The sequence below is a fragment of the Bison bison genome, unplaced genomic scaffold (genome assembly GCF_000754665.1).
Source record: "Bison bison bison isolate TAMUID 2011002044 unplaced genomic scaffold, Bison_UMD1.0 scf7180017864183, whole genome shotgun sequence".
Lineage (NCBI taxonomy): Eukaryota > Metazoa > Chordata > Mammalia > Artiodactyla > Bovidae > Bison > Bison bison.
Window position 1 is genome coordinate 7,127,930 of NW_011494755.1, and position 21,137 is coordinate 7,149,066.

Consider the following 21,137-nt stretch of genomic DNA (forward strand, 5'->3'; position numbering starts at 1 on the left):
ATACTTTGGCCACCTGATGCAAAGAGCTGACTCATTTGAAAAGACCCTGATGCTGGGAAAGATTGAAGGCAGGAGGAGAAAGGGACAACAGAGGATGAGATGGTTGGATGGCATCACCGACTCAATGGACATGAGTTTGAGTAAATTCCATGACTTGGTGATGGACAGGGAGGCCTGGCATGCTGCAGTCCATGGGGTCGCAAAGAGCTGGACACGACTGAGCGACTGAACTGAACTAATTACTGATGGAATCATATAATATTAACTCCATCACCAGGCATTTTTTTCTTACTCCATTGATTTCTGCCAAATGTTCAGTATAATCCCCTCATTCATTGAACAATCATTTTAAGAGTCCCTCCCAATTTTATAAGGTATGGGTTTCCAACACATTGATGTACTTCTAACTGCCATCCTGATACTTAATAAGACATCACATTCATTTGTGAACATAGAACTCTGACTTCCCAGGAGTTTTCTAGAAAGGGCAATCCACATGGCATTTCCGACCCACTGTTGACCAGTGAGGCAGAAGACTAGGCCATTGCCCTCTGGGATCCTTAGAAGGGCTCCTTGCCAATGTCACCAGAGGTGTGAGAGCAGGGTGCAGACCAGGAGCACTAACTTGGTGATGTGTTGATTCTAGCAGGAATGAGGCCAGTCTCATCAGCTGCTGCATGGTTGAATTCCAGTGTCAAGTTCAAGATATGGCTCAGCGTGGTGCTACTTGGAGTCTCAGCCAGGCCTTGAGATGAAGAAGCAGAGATAGCAGAGGTGGCAAGGCAAATTTACTTGGTGGCTGAGTGCATTTTATGAAGGGGAAGACTCACCATCAGCCCCATAGTCTCTCCACATGCTCCAAAAAGAAGTCAAATAATTGACTGCGACCCCATTTCCATTCTCTGTGGCTGAATGAGCCTACTTTATAAGGAATAGGTTTGCCTGTATTGTAGGATGGAAGCCCATTTTGTATCCAGGGTCCAAGAAATTGCTGCAAGGACCATAATTAGCTGACAGCCTCCAGCTACAACATGTTGGGGTCTGATGCAGTGTTCAGCCCTAAGCCACACTCTTCACGGGATTCTCTTAGCAAACAGATTAACTAACAGATTAATTTTACTTATTGTTTTCTTTTTTCTAATTTTTTAAGTGAAGTATAGTTGATTCACAATGTTGTGTTAGGTTAGGTATACAGAAAAGTGATTCAGTTCGATACACACACACATTATTTTTTTAAGATTCTTTTACCGAATAGGTTATTACAAAATATTGAGTGTAACTCCCTGTGGTATACAGTAAGTCCTTGTTGTTTATCCAGTCTACATATAATAATTTCCATATGTCAATCCCAAACTCCTAATTTATCCTTCCCCCACTTCCTCTTTGGTAGCCATAAATTTGCTTTCTATGTCTGTGGGTATATTTCTATTGTGTATGTAAGTTCATTTGTATAATTTTTTAGATGTGGTATATTTGTATCACGGAATATTACTCAGCCATCAAAAGAATGAAATAATGCCATTTTCAGCAACATGGATAGGCCTAGAGATGATCCTACTAAATGAAGTAAGCCAAAGACAAATATGATATGGTATTGTTTATAGGTGAGATCTGCAAAAATGAAACAAGTGCATTTCTGTACAAAACAGAAATAGAGTGATTCACCGTAAACCAGCCCTCGTCCACACATGCTGGCTTTCCCTCATCAGAGTTTGGTCTCCCCCTACCTTCACATGGTATTGCTGTCACCTTCAGGCTCAGGTCACGGTGGAATCTGAAGGAGGGTCATGCTGGTCTAGGAATGCCATTCCTAGTGGGTCAGAATGAGCACCATCAATGCTGGTTCTGTATTTTAGGGAAAAGGGAAAGAGAATGAAGAGTGCTCATTCCCAAGTCCTCCTCCTAGACGTTTGAAGAAAGAGGTCCCTTAAGTTGCTCACCTTGGACTTCCCTTTCTTAATGGCTGGTGGTGATCCAGAGTTTAAGCTCACAAATCTACAGTCATCCAAATCTCCAGAAATCCATGCTCTCCCTAGTGCTACTTGTGGAAATGGCTGAAGTCTTTTCATCCTGCTGATTCTTGAATTTCACATTAAAGTAAAAAAGTGCTCATTCAGCTAATGTCAAAGTTTCCCATGAGATACATGGCATTCACAGGATATTCTCAGGACAGAAACCACATCAAATTTATATCTCTTCTATTAAAAATTGCATCAGGATAATTTCAGTCACAATTTAAGGAATCAAATTCATACTAGCCAAGCCAAAAAAAAAAAAGAATAAAGGAAGTTATTAACTCCCAAAACAAGGAAAATCAGTGGATACATCTGACTTTGCATATTATTTCCTATTAATGAAGCAGGAAACCTCCAACAGCCTTGGTTTACCCAGTCCTGACAGGTGGTGATCTAAAAAGAAGGAGCTTATTTTGTATTACGTCCAGTAAAATAACAGGAGACCTTCAGCTATAAGCCAGCTTGAGGCGTAAGCCCATTTCTGAAGCAATCACTATGTCTATTAGTAGAGCTATTCTACACAGAAAATATTTGCAAAATATACAACGGATCAATGATATAAATTATTTCATTCAGGGTATTTTTTAAAACTCCTATAAATTAATAAGAAAAAAATGATTTAAGAGGAAAATAGACAAAAGTCACAGAAGAGGAAAATGAATAACAAATATATGACAAATTCTCATTACCAACAGTAAGAGTGGAACACAAGTAAACTGCAACAATGCCATACTCTTTTTATTCTACTTAAATGTAAAAATTCAACGGTAAGTGTTGATGAGATTGTGGGGAAATGGATTCTCTTATACATTGCTGAAAGTGAAAGTCGCTCAGTTGTGTCCGACTCTGTGATGCCATGGGCTAGACTCCTATTTCCATGGAATTCTCCAGGCAAGAATACTGGAGTGGGTAGCCATTCCCTTCTCCAGGGGATCTTCCCAATCCAGGGACTGAACCCAGGTCTCCCCCATCGCAGGCAGATTCTTTACTGTCTGAGCCTGAGGTGTGGTTAAATATACCATTATACATCCATGATTTAGAAATCTACATAGCCAACAGAAGCAATGATATAGTGCTATATATTAACCATGTAAAAGTCTCTAGGACATACTGTTCAGTGGGAAAAGGCCATTTGCCTAGGAGAATGCTTTGGAAGAATTTGCTGCAACTGACAGCTCATGACTGCTGACTCAGTGGACTCATGAGACCAAAGAATAAGGGAGACAGCAACACAAGCAGAAAGAACTCTTAAAGCCATGCAATAAGTGCAACGATAGAGAAATGTGCAATAGAACAGAGAAGCCCAGAGGAGGCAGACCTAAGGCAACTTTGGGAAGATGTGGGAGTTTTAGTCTGGAATAGCTCCCAGGAGATGGTGATCAAGTTGAGATAGGTGGGAACCAGGTGGAGAAGAGGAGAAAGCACTCCAAGAGGAGGGAACAGTAGGAACAATTCATGGAGGCTTGAAAGCTGTATTCAGTGAACCATCAGTAGGTTTCTACATATTAAAAGAGACAGAAATTGTAACAGAGGCTAAACAGATAGGCAGGGTCCATCAAACCTTCTTTTGTCATATTAGAGAGATTTGAATTTTTTAATGTGATGAAGAGCCACTAAAGACTTTTGAGTAGGACAGGTGATCTAAAAAGAGATTAGTGAAAGTGCTAGTCACTCAGTTGTGTCCGACTCTTTATGACCCTATGGACGATAGCCCACCAGGCTCCTCTGTCTATGGAATTCTCCAGGCAAGAGTACTGGAGTGGGTAGCCATTCCCTTCTCCAGGGGATCTTCCCGACCCAGAGATCAAACCCGGGTCTCCTGCATTGCAGGAGGACTCTTAACTGTCTTAGTCACCAGGGTGGCCCGAGAGGACAGTAAAACAGAGGCAGAGAGAACAGATAGGAGGTTACCATCATTCCAAGAAGATGAATGTCTGAAAGGGAGGCTGGGGTAGGCTGAGACTAGTGAGAATCAAAGGAGGGGAGGAAATCAAGGCATATCAAGTTGGTACAATCTGTAGGAATTAATTATGGGATGGATGCAGGTGGGGGAGTGAAAGCTGGGGAGGAATCATGCTCAGATACATCCAGAGTTCTGAGATGAGTGCAGGAGAGATGATGAGCTGACTCAGAAGATCAGGAAAACTATACCTCAGGGAATACAATGATGGTTACAAAAGGCATCTGGTATTGTCCTTCTGCTTCTGTCTTAAAAGGGATTCTAGAGGGATTTTCTTTCCCTTGTTCCTCCAGCCCTACTCTTGCATTACTGGCCTAAGGGGATACTCACCAGCTGGCCGTGTCTATCATTACAGCCAAGTCTGAGAATTCCTGATTATACTTAGAGCCAGAGGAGCTGCTGACACAAACAGTCATTAGCAGACGACCCTTTTGGAACAAACTATGCTTTAAAATGTAAACGGTGGAGGCATTTTCCTTGCGTTGTCCAGAACTTTCTGCTGCCTGAGCCTGGATTAATCATGAGAGAGTTCGTCAACATTCCACTGGTACATATTCTTACTTTGGTTGCCTTCAGCGGGACTGAGAAACTTCCAAAAGGTTGGTTTCAGCGCTCTTGTCTCCTGTTGCCTGTGACAGTTCTAAAGTGCATGCGTGTGTTCCGATCATGACTGATTCATGAGGGCAGGCTTGGGTTTTACTTGGTGAAGTGGGGGTGTAGTATATGGAGAGAGAGAAAGCTATATAAATAAGCAATTGATGGATGATCTCCATTCTACTGCTATCCGTCCCCTGCTTAAGCTCTACAATAAAAAGTTTAGCCATTCAGTGCATACAGAGTCCTCACTCGTAAAGGAAACATTAACAGGTAGACTGCAAGTTATTGAGGTCAGTTTGTTTATGTTTATGTCAAACTTCAGGGTGGTCTAAAGGGATGATGAAAACCTTTTTACATCAGGTTTGCCAGGAATGTATCAATCCCACTCCCAGACATCCAGAGTGTTTGCTTCTGAACAAAAATCACTTCCATTTTCAGTTTCAGCTTTGCAAAACTCTTAATCAATATTTGAGTTCCGCCCAAATAAAAATTAGAGAAAGACGCACACAAGTTGCCTATAAAAGTCTGAAGAACAACAGGTTCTCCATAGGAGGCTGGAGTCATGATTTGGTTTGGCAAGAGAATGGGAAAGGTTTTTTTTTCAGAGGCTTTGGAATGTACCGGAAATAACACCACCTCAGGGGAAAGGAAAGCAACTTAAGAAACTGACAAACACCTGTTGCAGTAGCAAGAATGTCCACAGTTTCTGGCCAGCGTATTATGAAACTGAGACTAGTGTATTTCAAATCAGGAAGAAAGACAGGAAAATAGGTGATTTGCAAAGTGACTGAGCGCTTCACTGAAGTCTTTTTACAAAGACATGAGAAAGCAAATGGAATAACATTAAAAAGATTCTGATTAAATGGACCGTTGTTTAGTAGCTCAGGCATGTCCAACTCTTTTGTGAACCAGTCAGGCTCCTCTGTCCATGGGCTTCTCCAGGCAAAAATACTGGAGTGGGTTGCCATTTCCTTCTCCAGGGAATCTTCCCAACCCAGGGACTGAACCCCCGTCTCTTGCATTGGTAGGCAGATTCTTTACCATTGAGCCACCAGGGAATTAAACACATTACAGCAGAGTAAAAAGAGTTCTGTTAATTTATGACACATTCAGATGAATTCTTTTCCCTTCATATTACTTTACCAAAGAACTGAATGTTTGTATTGTGTAGATAAGCGAAGGTAGTCATATTGTATGTTAGATGGAAAACATAGTGTAGATTTTGTGGTTCACTAGAATTTCTGGAACCACAAGGTTAAAATTCACATACTAAGAAGATAGAGCTTTCTTCACCAACAGTCTGATTTCATAGATTTATGTTGTTTCATTGCTTTCTTTTTCTATTTTATCTGCACAAAAGGGTATTGTTCAATGCATTTAAACTTTTGTCAACTAATACTTTAAGGTACCTGCAGATAAAAGAGAATCTATATCTTTTCAAATAGCTAATAATAGCCAGAAAGACTTAACATTGGCTTCAGATTATTTTAATACTTCCTGATCATACAACGGATGTCCGGAAGGGCAGCACCTGGATGTTTGGACTTACGGATTGTTGTAAATTTATTTGTGCTATTCTAAACCATAAAGTTACATAAAAATGACATGGTTAGATGCTAAAATGTACTGGCATTCAGTCTTACAAGGAACACGACAATTGATTTTCTAATTCAAATTAGAATCCCATGCATGAGAAAAACCAAACCCAACCTCCTAATTTCTATCTAGAAAGAAATAATTTGTAGTTTCCAAACTTTATAGGTAAAGCACATTGTTTCTATTTTGAAAACGTCACAAAATATAGTGGAATAAACGTAACAAAGCCAAAATCCTGAGCTCTAAATAAAATAGCCAGACTGTTACCCTAACTTTGTTTATTTGTTTATAGTTTATTTACTGCTTTAATGAGATTGTAAACTCAAAAAATTAAAGCAATATTTTTGCCTATCCTACTCAAACAGAGTATTTGAGTATTATTGAAAAAACTAAATTAATATGGGTTTAACATCAGCCTTAGCCAAAACACCAGGCCTGAAGAGCAAACATTTATTAAGTACACCTACCAGCTCTGAGAATAAACACTATCATGAAAATACAATCCTTAACATTTTACATGTTGAAGTGCATGGAATATGTTGGTACAAAAAACACATTAATATGTGATTATTTCAGTACTATCAACAGTAATGAAATTATGCTACACAAAATATCTCTAGTTGTTTTCTCTATTCTTGGCAGAAGGCAATAATGGGAAGAGGTTTTTTAGGTGGTACCCCTTTTTCCTAAGTCCCTTATTGTGAATGAATCAAGACATCTGCAGCATAATACATCATAAAGTAAATGACACAGTTAAAATAGTGCAAGAGCATTCCGTGGATTCTTATCTGATCATCAGCATATGATTTCTCCAATAAAATTAATAACCAACTTTGTAGAATAGCTTATCATTATCTCAGTAGTTTAATTGAGATTCCTAATGTTCAAAAACAAAGGGAAATTTCACTGTCTTTCTGAATCATTTTATTTGGTGATACTTTCAATCATGAGCTCAGTATCAAACCACAAGGAGGAGGATTTTATAAACAGTCATGTATGAAAATAGCCAACTTTCATTGAACATTCGCCTTAACCACATTTTTCAAAAATATTTAACACTTTATCAGGGAGTACTAAGTGTAGAGTGGGATTTTCTGTAGGAGTATGGGAATTCATGAAACAGCTTTGAATCTGTTCTATGCACAAAGAACTCCTGTCCAAACTCCGCTCTTAAAATTATCTCATTACTATCATACCTAGAAGTTCTTGAGTCTTAAGTGATTTATCTTTAGATATATGTTAGTAAAAATTTCTTCTAAATCATATGTATACAGGGATAGGATTCACAGATTTGACATATGACTAAGTCAGAACAGGCACAGCTGTCATGAAATCCGGGACACCGAATACTGGATGAATGTTTTATATTGACATACACTGAAAGAGTAACTCATCCCATATTTGGAGAAACAACAGTTGCTTTAAATATTATTGACTTTAAAGAACAGACAAAGTGCAGAAATGGCAAGATTTTTACCACAAATCCAGTGGTGAAGTAGGCAATTTCTCGGTGAAATAGGACATGACGTTATTGGGGGAATTGACGTTATTGAGGGATGAGTAGAGAACCTAAAGGAAGTGATCCCATTCAGAGAGATGAGAGAAGTGGACCAGAGAATGTAGAAGGACCACATGTCCATGCCGGGGGTGGGGACTGCACCCCCATAAGTGGTCCTGATCTTCACCATTGTATTACTTTATTCAACAATAACTTTGTGAACATAGGAGCAGTGAGGACAGCTGGTTGGATTAGTTCAAGACTGGTACTTTCCAGGGTCAGTGCAGCTGAAGGACTAGAGGGTAAGGGAGCTGAGAGGATATGGCAACAAAGCATGCAGTCTTAGCCAAAAAATGAGGAAAGTGAAAGGAGGATACTTCAGGCCTTGAAAACAATGTTAAGATCAACTTCCTTTTTCTAGTCCCCAATGCCTCTTTGTGTGTCTTTCAGGAAAACAGGCCTTCACTGTGAGCCTCAGTTTTCTCCTAAGATGAAGCACCCACCAGTGTTATGTTATACACTATACTGAGGACTGTTAACCACTGGTGAAATGACCCCTCCTGGGGAACAGGCACATTTTGGATGAGTCCTTATGAAATCATGCCTTAATACCGAAGGGATGCCCCTAGGAGAGGTCATTTCAGAAATTCTAACAGACTGACCCAGAATTCCTACCTTCCTGTCCTCACTGTCATTTCTGAAGGCAAAGACCAAGAGTATGTTCTGTGACAAAGAATTAATGATATGCCATTAATAAGTGACTCAACACAGCACAGTAACTACTGAGATTATCAATGAACCTTATATAAGTTCCAGAGACTTCATAATAAAAAAATAACATATTTGATTACATCACCAGAAGTATGTGTCTTTTCTAAGATATGACAAATGATGAGCAATACTGAATATCCTCTTTCTGTGGGGGATTTGAAAATTTTCTAATACTCATGTGTTTTCTCATACTGAAAAAACAATACTGTATTCATGATGCTAGAAAAGCACAAATATGTTCCAAGTCTGAGCCCTAATTTTACTAGAACAGAAAGGAGCAAATACACCTGACTGTTTACTCAGTTATTTGGTTATGTCAATCCGCGAATGGTCAGTCTGAAGTTGGTATGGCAACGACCGTGTGTTACAGTCCATAAAAGGATAACATTACAACTCATCCAGCAGCCAGTATTCAAGTTCAGCTACTCCGTGGGTACAGAAGAGCACTGGGTTCATTTTTATGTATTTCTTGTTCATGTGGTCCTTGGAAAGAGGGGAGAAATAGCGTCCCAGTTGAAATAGGCCCTGGCTGAGATGAAAGCTGGACAGTAGAAAGAAAGCAGAGACAGTCTGCTGATTCTATAAATATCATTAAATACAACTATGTGGTTGTGTCAGTAAAAATTTAAAAGCGATTTGTTTGGATAATTTTGGAGTGTGGGAAAGGTGGGCTTAACCAACAATATTTTGCTTATAGAAATTGATATTAATGTCAGTCTTATTTTTTCCCTTGTCTGTGAGTAACTAGTACTACACTGAAGACATGGTATAGCTTAGAGTTAAAAGATAAGAATTTTAAATCAACCTTACCCATGAAATTCAGTTCTATCACTTCCTGCTCTTATTTTGTTTAGATAAGTTACTGAACCTTGCATAGGCTTCATTCCTCAATTGCAAATGAGAGTAATAATAGTATCTGCCTTTATGCTTATTGTGATAAATAAATAAGATTATGAATGCAAAGTGTGACTTGTGGCTGATGGTAGGTTCTTAATCAATTTTAGATGTTAACCTTATTAAAAACAGAATCAAACCTCACATAAAATCATCATGCCACTGAAAACTAAGGGAAGCTGTTCTCAGTGATAACTCATGTATTTCTCTATGTTTAAGCTTGTCAAGAGATTCCAAGATTTATTTCTTTGATTTTAACTGACCTCAACAGAATTTCTGCCACCTCCCTGGAAAAATAATATCAATAGTATATCTGCTTCCTCTGTCACTTCTGGATCTGCATATTGAATGAGAAGAAACTAATCAATCAAGTTTGGGGGTTTTAGTAAAAATTATACTTGGCATTAAGAATGATAACTGAAAACACAAGATATGCAAAAGTCTAAGAGAGAAAGTCACCCATACTTTCAGGACTATTAACATATTAATACCCTAAAAAATTGATATAATGATTGTTTATGCAATTCTGCTGCCTACCAGGAACTGTTATATAAACAGGATGCTATTTATACAGACATTGTAAATGGTAGGACTTGAAGATATTGATAATGTAGAATATGCTCCTGGGTTCGTGCCTCTCTGAGAAAAAAAAAGGCCCTGATATGTTGCATTTGTTGACTGCTGTAGTGCAAATGCTTCAATCACAAATGCCACAAGTGCAAATGCCAACTTCAAGGTACCAGCAAAGACTGAGTTGGGAGATGTACAGTAGCACAGCTGTGTATGTAATTTCTACAGATATCAGATGTAAACAACCCCAATAACACGGATAATACAAAAATGTAGTAAAATAATCAGGAAGTGATAAATGTTGAGTATTACTTCTTCGTGTTTAACAGTTATTTTAAACATAAATTTATATAATTTAGTTTTAAATGATGGCTCTATTCAATTGCCTTGTTAAATTTCTGAAAAATTAACACTTGACACTTGCAAGCCAGTATAAGCCAGTTCCAGCAGACCACAGAAGACAAAGCTGTGAGTCTCTTTTTCCACTTTTGTACAGTTAGGACTACAATTATTCTGTTTTGTACAGTGAAATTCATCTATATATCTTTCCATTTTGAGATCTTTTGGGGGGGATGGTTAGTCGCTCAGTTATGTCTGACTCTTTGCCACCCTTTGGACTGTGGCCCATCAGACTTCTCTGTCCATGGGATTTTTCAGGCAAGAGTACTGGAGTGGGTTAGCATTTCCTCCGCCAGGGGATATTCCTGATGGAGGGATCAAACCTGCATCTCTTGTGTCTCCTGCATTGTAGGTGGGTTCTCTACCTGCTGAGCCACAGAAACCAGGAGAATAACTCAAGAGCTGAGGTTTTGGTCTCTAAATTATGGAATAAAATAACATAGACTACTCCCTATGAGCCAAGAACAATGTTAAATGCATTATGTACATTTATTTATCGTATGTAATCATCATATCAAGTTTTAGTCAGTTCAGTTGCTCAGTCATGTCCGACTCTTTGCGACCCCATGGACTGCAGCACACTAGGCTTCCCTGTCCATCATCAACTCCTAGAGCTTGCTCAAATTCATGTCTATTGAGTCAGTGATGCCATCCAACCATCTTATCCTCTGTCGATCCCTTCTCCTCCAACCTCCAATCTTTCCCAGCATCAGGGTCTTTTCAAATGAGTCCTTTGAAATCAGGTGGCCAAAGTATTGGAGTTTCAGCTTCAGCATCAGTCCTTCCAATGAATATTCAGGGTTGATTTCCTAAAGGATTGATTGGTTTGATCTCCTTGCAGTCCAAGGGACTCTCAAGAGTCTTCTCCAACACCACACTTCAAAATCATCAGTTCTTCAGTGCTCAGCTTTCTATATAGTCCAACTCTCACATCCATACATGACTGCTGGAAAAACCATAGCCTTGACTAGACGAACCTTGGTTGGAAAAGTAATGTCTCTGCTTTTTAACATGCTGTTTAGGTTTGTCATAGTTTTTCTTCCAAGGAGCAAGCGTCTTTTAATTTCACAGCTGCAGTCACCATCTGCAGTGATTTTGGAGCCCAAGAAAATAAAGTCTGTCACTGTTTCCATTGTTTCCCCACCTATTTTGCCATGAAGTGATGGGGCTGGATGCCATGATCTTAGTTTTCTGAATGCTGAGTTTTAAGCCAACTTTTTGACTCTCACTTTCATCGAGAGGCTCTTGATGTCAAGCTTATGCAATGGTTTTATTGTTATCTCTGTCTACAGCTAAAGAGGCCAAGGCAACTAGTTAAGTGTCTCAGTGGAGATGGGAAGTGATGGAGCAGGGATTTGGATTCAATCCCTGGGCTAGAGCTTCTCACTGTCTAATTCCTCAGTTTTGTTGTTGTTATTTAGTCACTAAGTCACATCTGACTCTTTTGCAACCCCATAGATGGTAATCTGCCAGGCTCTTCTGTCTGTGGGATTTCCCAGGCAAGAATACTGGAGTGGGTTGCCATTTCCTTCTCCAGGGGATCTTCCTCACCTAGGGATCAAACCCACATCTCCTGTACTGGCAGGCGGGTTCTTTACCACTGAGCCACCAGGGATGCAATTCCTCAGTAGTCTGTCTTTCTTTTTAAACAACGGAAGCATTCAATATTATCCATTATCCTTCAGGCCCATCATTACCTACAACCTTATTATCATATGATGTTTTTAATCACTACGTATGTGACTATGCAATTGATCACTTATTTTGCTCATCAGTTGTTTAGAAAAATCTACCTTTTCCAAGAGGTTGACTTTCTAAAACTTTTATCAATTTCAAATTTGCTTCCAATGGATTTGAAAATTAACATTTCTGTGGCATTCTGATTATGTCCTATAATTTTTATTATGAAGATAATACATATTCATGTCCATGCTCAGTCACGTACAACTCTTTGTGACCCCCGAGGACTTTGGCCTGCCAGCCTCCTCTGTTTATGGAATTTCCCAGGCAAGAGAATATCCAGTACTGGAGTGTGTTGCCATTTCCTTCTCCAGGGTATCTTCCCGACCCAGGGATTTGAGCCTGCATCTCCTGCACTGGCAGTTGAGTTTTTATTATTGAGCCACCAAGGAAGCCCAATAATATATATTAATTTTATATATTTTAATATTATATAATATGTCTTATAATATTTTGCTGTAAGATATAGCAAGACAATGATAAAAAATTATACATAATGCTCACAACTAGGAGATAAATGATAATAACATCTTGGAATTTATCAATTTTTCCATTCTCTCCTATGTGTGTATGCATGTATAATTTTCTTTAAAATTTTTGGAGCCTATTGCTGCTAAGTCACTTCAGTCGTGTCTGACTCTGTGCGACCCCATAGACGGCAGCCCACCAGGCTCCCCCGTCCCTGGGATTCTCCAGGCAAGAACACTGGAGTGGGGTGCCATTGCCTTCTCCATTGGAGCCTATTACTTCATTATAATATCTCCTGGTAATACTAATTTAAGTTTGAGTTGTTTGAGTCTATATTTATTAAATTACTTATTTACTTATTTAATTTGGCTGTGGTGGGTCTTAGCTGTGGCACTTGAGATGTTTTCCTTGCAGCCCATGGACTCTCTAGCTGTGGTGTTGCAGGCTCAGTGCAATTGTGGTGTGCATGGGCTTCAGTTGCCCAGCAGCATGTGGGATCTTAGTTCCTGGACCAGGGATTGAACCTGCATCCCCTGCATTGCAAGGCGGATTCTTTAACCACTGGACTACCAGAAGTCCTGAATCTATATTTTTAAATAATTAAATGTCATGGTTGTTATCTTGTTGATGGATTGTTTCTTTTATCATTAAGAAGTCTTTCTTCGCTCTTCAAATGCTTACGTATCACTTTATATTGAAGTTCATCTTATATTAGTACTATTACTCTATTGCTTTATCACTTTGAGTAGTGTTTACTTTGTATATATTTTCCATTCTCTTTATTGCAACATTTGTTTTAAAATAATTAGATATGTCTTTTGTGTTTTTTAATCATGTATCTGTCTTTCTCCAGATCAGTTCATACCATGGGTGTTTACTGTGATTTTGGATGTATTTGGGCATGTTTATTACAAATTAATTTGTATCTTCTGTTAACCATACCTGTTCTCGGCTCGTTTATCCTTTTCTGCTTCTTTATTTTTTTTTTTTTAATTGATACAGTTTTAGTTCCTTTTGTTCTCCTGCTGCTTTGGAAATTTTGATTTTTAATCTATTATTTTGGTGGTAAGAATTAGGGAAATTTTAACAGTATGCCTCTAACTTTATATTATCTCCCCATGTTTGTATTCAGTATTTGTCATCTTCCTGCTTATAGAAAAGAACTTATAGTGTTTTAATAATCTGCTGAACTACTTCCCTATATTTTCATCTTATAATTGTTTATCTAGAATTCTAGTTCCACTTTTTTTAAACATAAAAATTATTGAGCTTTAAAACTATATATTCCACAATATCTAAAATTGCAGTTATATTTTACCACCATCTATGCTTACTATGTGGAGAAGGCAATGGCTCCCCACTCCAGTACTCTTGCCTGGAAAATCCCATGGATGGAGGAGCCTGGTGGGCTGCAGTCCATGGGGTCGCTAAGAGTCGGACACGACTGAGCAACTTCACTTTCACTTTTCACTTTCATGCATTGGAGAAGGAAATGGCAACCCACTCCAGTGTTCTTGCCTGGAGAATCCCAGGGACTGGGGAGCCTGGTGGGCTGCCGTCTATGGGGTTGCAGTCGGACACGACTGAAGTGACTTAGCCCCAGCAGCAGCAGCATGCTTACAATAGTGGCTCAGTTGTAAATAATCCTCCTGCCAATCCAGGAGATGCAGGTTCGATCCCTGGGTCAGGAAGACCCCTGAAGAAGGAAATGGCAACCTGCTCCAGTATTCTTGCCTGGAAAATCCCATGGACAGAGGAGCATGGCAGATTACAGATTACAGGGTCGCAAAAGAGTCAGACATAACTTAATGATTGAACAACAACAAATGCTTACTATAGTTTCTTGTGCCTGGCCCCTTTCTTTTGGGTACAAGTTATTTTTTACAGAGATTATATACTTTTGGTAACTGTTTCAGAGAAGGTCTCAGTGGTAAACATTTGTCAGCATGTTTATTTTGTCTTCATTTTAAAAATGATTATCTAAGCTGGCTATAGAATTCCAGGCTAGCAGTTATTATTTTTTTTCAACCTTTTAAAACTATTACTCCAATGCCTTTTGGTATCAGTTGTTGCCAAATAATACCAAGTGAGCCTAATTGGCATTCTTCTTAAAGTAATTGATCTTTTCTTTCTAGTAAGGTTTAATATTTTAATTTTCTACAGTTTTAATATAGTGTATCTAAGAATGAATTAATTTTTCTTTATCTGGCTTGATGCTTGGTGGAAACTTTCAAAGTGCATATTCTGCTTTATTTTTCAAGTTTGAAAAATACTCAGCAATTTACCCCTTTATGTATTACTTCTATGCTATTTCTTCTATTTTATTTTTCTGGACTTCTATTAGAAGTTTATTAATTTTTGTCCATCTTTATGTCTCTTAACTATTAATACTTTTCATTATTTATTTCTTTGTACTGCATTCTGTGTATTTTAATGGTTATTTTAGTGCAAAGTTGGAGGAGAGGGTGGGCCTCAATGCCTAGATATAAAATATAAAAGATGTCATCTCACCTAAAAATTCTGCCCTCTTCTTTCAGCCATTTTCTTCTCAATCTTTAAAGAAAATTTATGCCTTTTATAAAGGTCTCAGAAATAGAGTTTGGTTTATTTAAACAATACATTAGTCAATGTGCTAGCCCTCCGGATAGAGAGAGGTCTGAGACATGGTTCTTGACCCAAAGGTCAAGGTTTTTATAACTTAGCATGGGACAGAAACATAAACAAATCATTCTAAGAGCATATGTGTGGCAACTGCTATGAGAGTGACATGAATAGGATGACCCAAGAGTAAAGAAAAGGGTATTTGGTTCTGTCTAGCAAGTCAGGGAGATTGGGAGCAGATGATACTTGAACTGGACCTCGTGAAAAAATTTACACTCATAGAAGAGATATGGGTTAAATGGGACCCTCAGCCTCTGAGTTTACTGAAAAGATAAGTTTCATTTAGAAACAGAATGCATTTTTTTCCCCTACAATGATGTACCACCTCACACGAGTCAGAACAGCCATTGTTAAAAAAAAAAATCAAACAATAAATGCTGGAGAGGATGTGGAGAAAAGGGAACCCTCTTGCACTGTTGGTGAGAATGTAAATTGATCCAGCCACTATGGATGCATTTTCTATGGCCCGTGTGCCAGTTTGCTCTTATTTCATGGAGTTTTCACCCTCTGCATGTATGCTAAGTCACTCCAGTCATGTCTGACTCTTTGTAACCCTATGGACTGTAGCCTGCCAGGCTCCTCTGTTCATGGGATTCTCCAGTCATGGACACTGGAGTGGGTTGCCATGCCCTCCTCCAGGGGATCTTCCCGCCCCAGGGACCAACCTGCGTCTCTTACGTCTCCTGCATTGGCAGGCAGATTCTTTACCACTAGCGCCACCTGAGCATCAGTGTACAAATATCTATTTGAGTGCACGCATGCTGAGTCACTTCAGTTGTGTCCAGCTCTGTGTGACCCGAAAAGAACTGCAGTCTGCCAGGTTCCTCTGTCCATGGTGTTCTCCAGGCAAGAATACTAGAGTGGGTTGTTATTTCCTCCTCCAGGGGATCTTCCTGACCCAGGGATTGAACCCTCATCTTTTACATCTCCTACATTCTTTACCACTAGTGCCACCTGGGAAGCCCCATCTATTTGAGTTACTGCTTTCAATTATTTTGGGCATATATATACCCAGAAGTGAAATTTCTGGATCATATATTCATTCCATGGACAGAGGAGCCTGGTGGGCTACAGTCCATGGGGTCACAAAGAGTCAAACACAACTGAGTGACTAACACACATATTAATTCTCTGCTTAATTATTTGAGGAACCACCATCCTGCTTTACACAAGTGGCTGTGCCAATTTACTTTCCCACCAACAGTGCACACAGGTTCTAATTTTTCCACATCCTTGCCAACATTTATTGTTACGTATTTTTTGATTTATAACCATTCTACAGTATGTAAAGCAGTATCTTAGAGTGGTTTTGATTTGCATTTCCTTAAAGGCTAATAATGTTGAGTACCTTTTTATGTGCTTGTTGTCCATCTGTATATATTCTTTGGAGACAGGTTGATTCAGCTTCTTTGCTCATTTTTTTTGTTTGGGTTATTTTGGATTATTTGCCTTTATATTATTGAGTCTTTTCCTAATCTATTTGTTTGTAGCTATGTGGATCCTCTATAAATCCAGTGAAGCTTTAGCTTCAAAGCCTCTCATTTGCAGGAGCCCCCTTTGAAGACCTCCAATGGTCTCTAGTAAAGTGTTCATATTGTATTTTATTGAATAAAATACAATATGAATAATATACATCAACGTGTTTTATTGAAATTTGGAAAATATTATTTTTAAACAGGAATTGTTAAGATGGCTTCCTTTTTTCATACTAACTTTCCATCAGTGACACTTTCCTTCCAGCTGATTGATGTCAGGGAGGCAATATTTTGTATCCATAATTTTATATATTTTTTCCTTAAAAGGATATCTAAATTATGTTAACTTTGGGCTTCACAAAACCAGGCTCTGCCTCCACTCACATATAATAAATTCTAAGCCCAACTCTCCTGAGCGCCTCCTCTTTTGATTCTCAAATGCTTAGTTTGAAAGAAGCAACAAAATCCTCTGTATAAAATCCTTCCTCCCTTTTGGCAGATTTTTGCTGTGGGGCAACATCGTTCTTATTCAGGTCCGTTGTGGCCTCTGACTGCTTATAGTGAAAGTGAAATTCGCTCAGTCGTGTCCGACTCTTTGTGATCCCGTGGACTATATAGAGCGTGGAATTCTCCAGGTTAGAATACTGGAGTGGGTAGCCATTCTCTTCTCCAGGGGATCTTCCCAACCCAGGGATTGAACCCAGGTCTCCTGCATTGCAGGCGGATTCTTCACCAGCTGAGCCATAAGGGAAGCCTGACTGCTTACAGAAGGGTTAGGAAACAGTACTGCAGAATGCTCGCCTTTCACTTCTCCTCTCCTTTCAGCCCCTGTCATCACCACTCCTCTTGAAACAGTGGATGCCTTAGTTGAAGAAGTTGCTACTTTCATGTGTGCGGTGGAATCCTACCCCCAGCCTGAAATTTCCTGGACCAGAAATAAAATTCTCATTAAGTAAGTATTCTGCCTTTTTTCACCAAGAATGACCAAGGCTGCCTTGGGATCTATCTTTGTCATAAAAGCAATCACAGCTCTTGGCAGTACTAAAGTTCACCTTCTAGAATAGTTAAATGTAACTCGCACATGTCATAAATGTAAAATCTGAACTTCAGTGAGGTTAAGGGAATTGTCCAATGTAAAGTGATTTAACTGATATGGCAGAGTCAGGGCTGTTTCCTAGTTCCAGGTTAGGTCCTAGAGGAAATTTCACAGTAATTAGAAAACACCATGGTATCCTAATTCTGGGGGTACATGTTCCAGGACATTCTGGGGAGTTAATAGGGACCAGCCTCATTTCCCGAACTTTCAATATCCCAATCAAGTCAGGCATGTTGTCTAGGAATCTGACCTCTAGGTAACCATTACTTTTTCTTTTGAAAGTCAGAAAGGACTCCTGATGTATATAGTGAGGTAACCTCTCAAACAGTAAAATTTCTACTTGGCATATAAAGGTTATGCTATCCTTTCCTCATTACAATAGCTATCTCACCAAAAATACTCCAAAATATCTGTAACAAAGGGAACCACAAGCTTTCTAGAAGGCCACATACCTTAAGTTAGGGCTAGATTGTTTAACTGCTCCATAGGCTGGGGTCCATGAACTTGGATGGGGAAAAATTATGTATTTGTTTTCACTAAACTCTAACTGAAAATTTGTATTTCCTCCTATTATATGTGCTGTAATGTGGGAAATTACCCTGGGCTATGGAAGCCTTCAAGTACTCTATCAGGCAAGCTATCTCAGAAATCCTGGAATAGGAAGGCTTATAAACCAAATTAAGATGCTTGAAATACATTTTATTAAATCAATTTAATAAAATAAAAAGACAACCTACAGAATGGGAGAAAATATTTGCAAATTATATAACCAATAAGGAGTTAATATCCAAAATACATAAACTGCTCCTACAACTCAATATCCAAAAATAAAAACAAAAAACCCACTCAAAAAATGGGCAAAAGAGCTGACTAGACATCCTTCACAAAGACAGACAGACAGTCAACAAAAAAAGATGCTCAACATAACTAGTTATTAGAGAAACAACAATATACCACCTCATACCAGTTGGGTCGACCATCATCAAAAAGTCTACAAATAACAAATGTTGGAGAGGATATGGAGAAAATGAAACCCTTACACTCTATTGATGAGAATGCAAGTCGGTGTGGCCTCTCTGGAAAACAGTATGGAGGCGTCTCAAAAAGCTAATAATATACGTACTGAATGATCTCGTAATTCTACTCCAGGGTATATATCCAGAAAAAAATGAAAACACTAATTTGAAAAAGTACATGCACCCCAAATTCATAGCAGTACTATTTCCAATAGCCAAGATATGGAAGAAACCCAAGTGTCCATAACAGATGAATAGGTAAAGAAGATGTGGTATATATTTACAATGGAATCTTACTCAGCCATAAAAAAGGATGAAATTCTGTCATTTGCACCAGGGTGTATGGGTTTAAGAGAATATTATCCTTAATGAAATAAGTTAGAGAACCGCAAAGACTATGCTACCACCCACAGATGGAACCTAAAAAGTAATACAAATGAATGTATGTGCAAAACAGAAAGAGACTCACATAGAAAACCAACTAATGGCTACCAAAGAGGAGAGGGAAGGGGAAGGGGAGTGCAAGTTAGGGGTGTGGGATTAAGAGATACGTGTGTGTGTGTGTGTGTGTGTGTGTACTGTCGCTTCAGTCATGTCCAGCTCTTTGCAACTCCACGGACTGCAGCCCACCAGCCTCCTCTGTCCATGAGATTCTCCAAGCAAGATTACTGCAGTGGTTTGCCATTTTCTTCTCTAGGGGATCTTCCTGACCCAGGGATCCAACCTGCACCTCTTTCAGCTCCTGCATTGGCAGGCAGCTTCTTCACACTAGCACCACTTGGGACTGCTATGTAGAAAATAAATGAGCAACGGGATATACCTGGATATTCCCTGGTTACTATAGCCATTATCTTGTAATGGGAACTATAGCCATTATCTTGTAATAACTTTTAATGGAGTATAATCTGTAAACATACTGAATCACTAGGCTATGTACACCTGAAACTAATATAATGTTGTAAATCAACTATACTTCAATAAGAAAGAGGAAAATAATTTATATTTTGAAAATTATAAATACTTACGTCCCTCAAATCTACAAACAATTTATATACTTTAAGCAGCAATGATACAACAGATTATAAATCTTGAAAGTTTCTATTTCACAGAGTGGTTGGACTCTTAGTCCACAAGCACATCTGCAAAATATTTCAATATTTACATTTTCTATGCAAACTTAAACATAGCAAAAAACAAAAGCAAAGCAAAATGTACATGAGAGTCAGTATCATGGCTATCCCCAGTTATTTAAAGTGATTTAATGAACTACCCAGTGATTATATCATCCTTAGTCACATAGACCAAAAATTACTATATCTCTTTTTCCTCTTTAAGATCAGTGTGTGATGGGGGCCATCCATCAAATTCGAAATAAAGAATCCATTTCCTTTACATGTTTTGTTTTCAGGTTGTATTATTTTTTTCCATTTCTACTGTAACAAATTACCATAAAATTAGTGGTTTTATATAACACAAATTTATTATCTCACAGTTTTGGAGTTTAGAAGTCTGAAATCGGTCTCTTTGGGCTAAAATCAAGGTGTTGACAGGGCTGCATTCTTTCTGGAGGCACTAGAGGAAAATCTGATTTCTTGCCTGCATTTCTTGGCCCTTTGCTCCATTTTGAAAGCCAGCAACTGTTTAACTCCAGTCTCATTGCATCTCATTCTCTGATCCTCCTGCTTCCCTCTCCCATCTTTTAAGGACCCTCACTATTAGGTGGCATGAGTGCTTAAGAATCTGCCTGCCAATGCAGGAGACGTAAGAGATGTGGGTTTGATCTCTGGGTCAGGAAGACTCCCCTGGAAGAGGGCATGGCCACCCAGTCCAGTTTTCTTGCCTGGAGAATCCCACGGACAGAGAAGCCTGGCAGGCTGCAGTCCTGGTCGACAGGTTGCAAAGAGTCAGACATGACTGAAGCGACACAGCATGCAAGTATGCATGATTACATAGGGCCCATCTGGATAATTCATGATACTCATTTTAGGATTCTTGACATCTGCAAAATCCCTTTTGCTGTGTAAGGTTAACATATTCACAGGTTCTGGGGATTAAGACATGGATCTTTGAGGGGGGGTTACTCTGCTTAATATATACTTGTTGCATAAAGCATTTTTATTTGGTCATAAAACTCACTTTTAGGTTGACATTTCCCCTCGTATTTCTTTCCATTGTCCTAATTCCCTTCTTAATGATCAGGCTGCATGCCATTTAGTGAGATAATATATGTAAAACATAATTTTTACAGTTTGAGCCTCTTTTGCTCCCTAGGTATCCCACAGAACTAGAATTGTGCCTGGCACTTATCAGGCACTCAGCAAACATTTGATTAATAAATGAACAAATACTTAGTCAACTGTTAGTTAATTCAATATATATAT

At 38.8% G+C, this 21,137-nt stretch overlaps 1 protein-coding gene across 3 annotated transcripts in view; it reads left to right on the top strand.

Annotated features, from left to right (window-relative positions):
• Window positions 1-4,342: 4,342 nt before the first annotated feature.
• The window catches only part of MUSK (muscle, skeletal, receptor tyrosine kinase), a 100,301-nt gene continuing 83,506 nt past the window's right edge, over window positions 4,343-21,137 (top strand). For all 3 annotated transcript variants that reach the window (XM_010843562.1, XM_010843561.1, XM_010843563.1), the window contains exons 1-2: window positions 4,343-4,574; window positions 17,470-17,596. In XM_010843562.1, coding sequence (XP_010841864.1) covers window positions 4,496-4,574; window positions 17,470-17,596 — 206 coding nt within the window. In that variant the 5' untranslated portion in view covers window positions 4,343-4,495. The remainder of the gene's footprint in view (window positions 4,575-17,469; window positions 17,597-21,137) is intronic.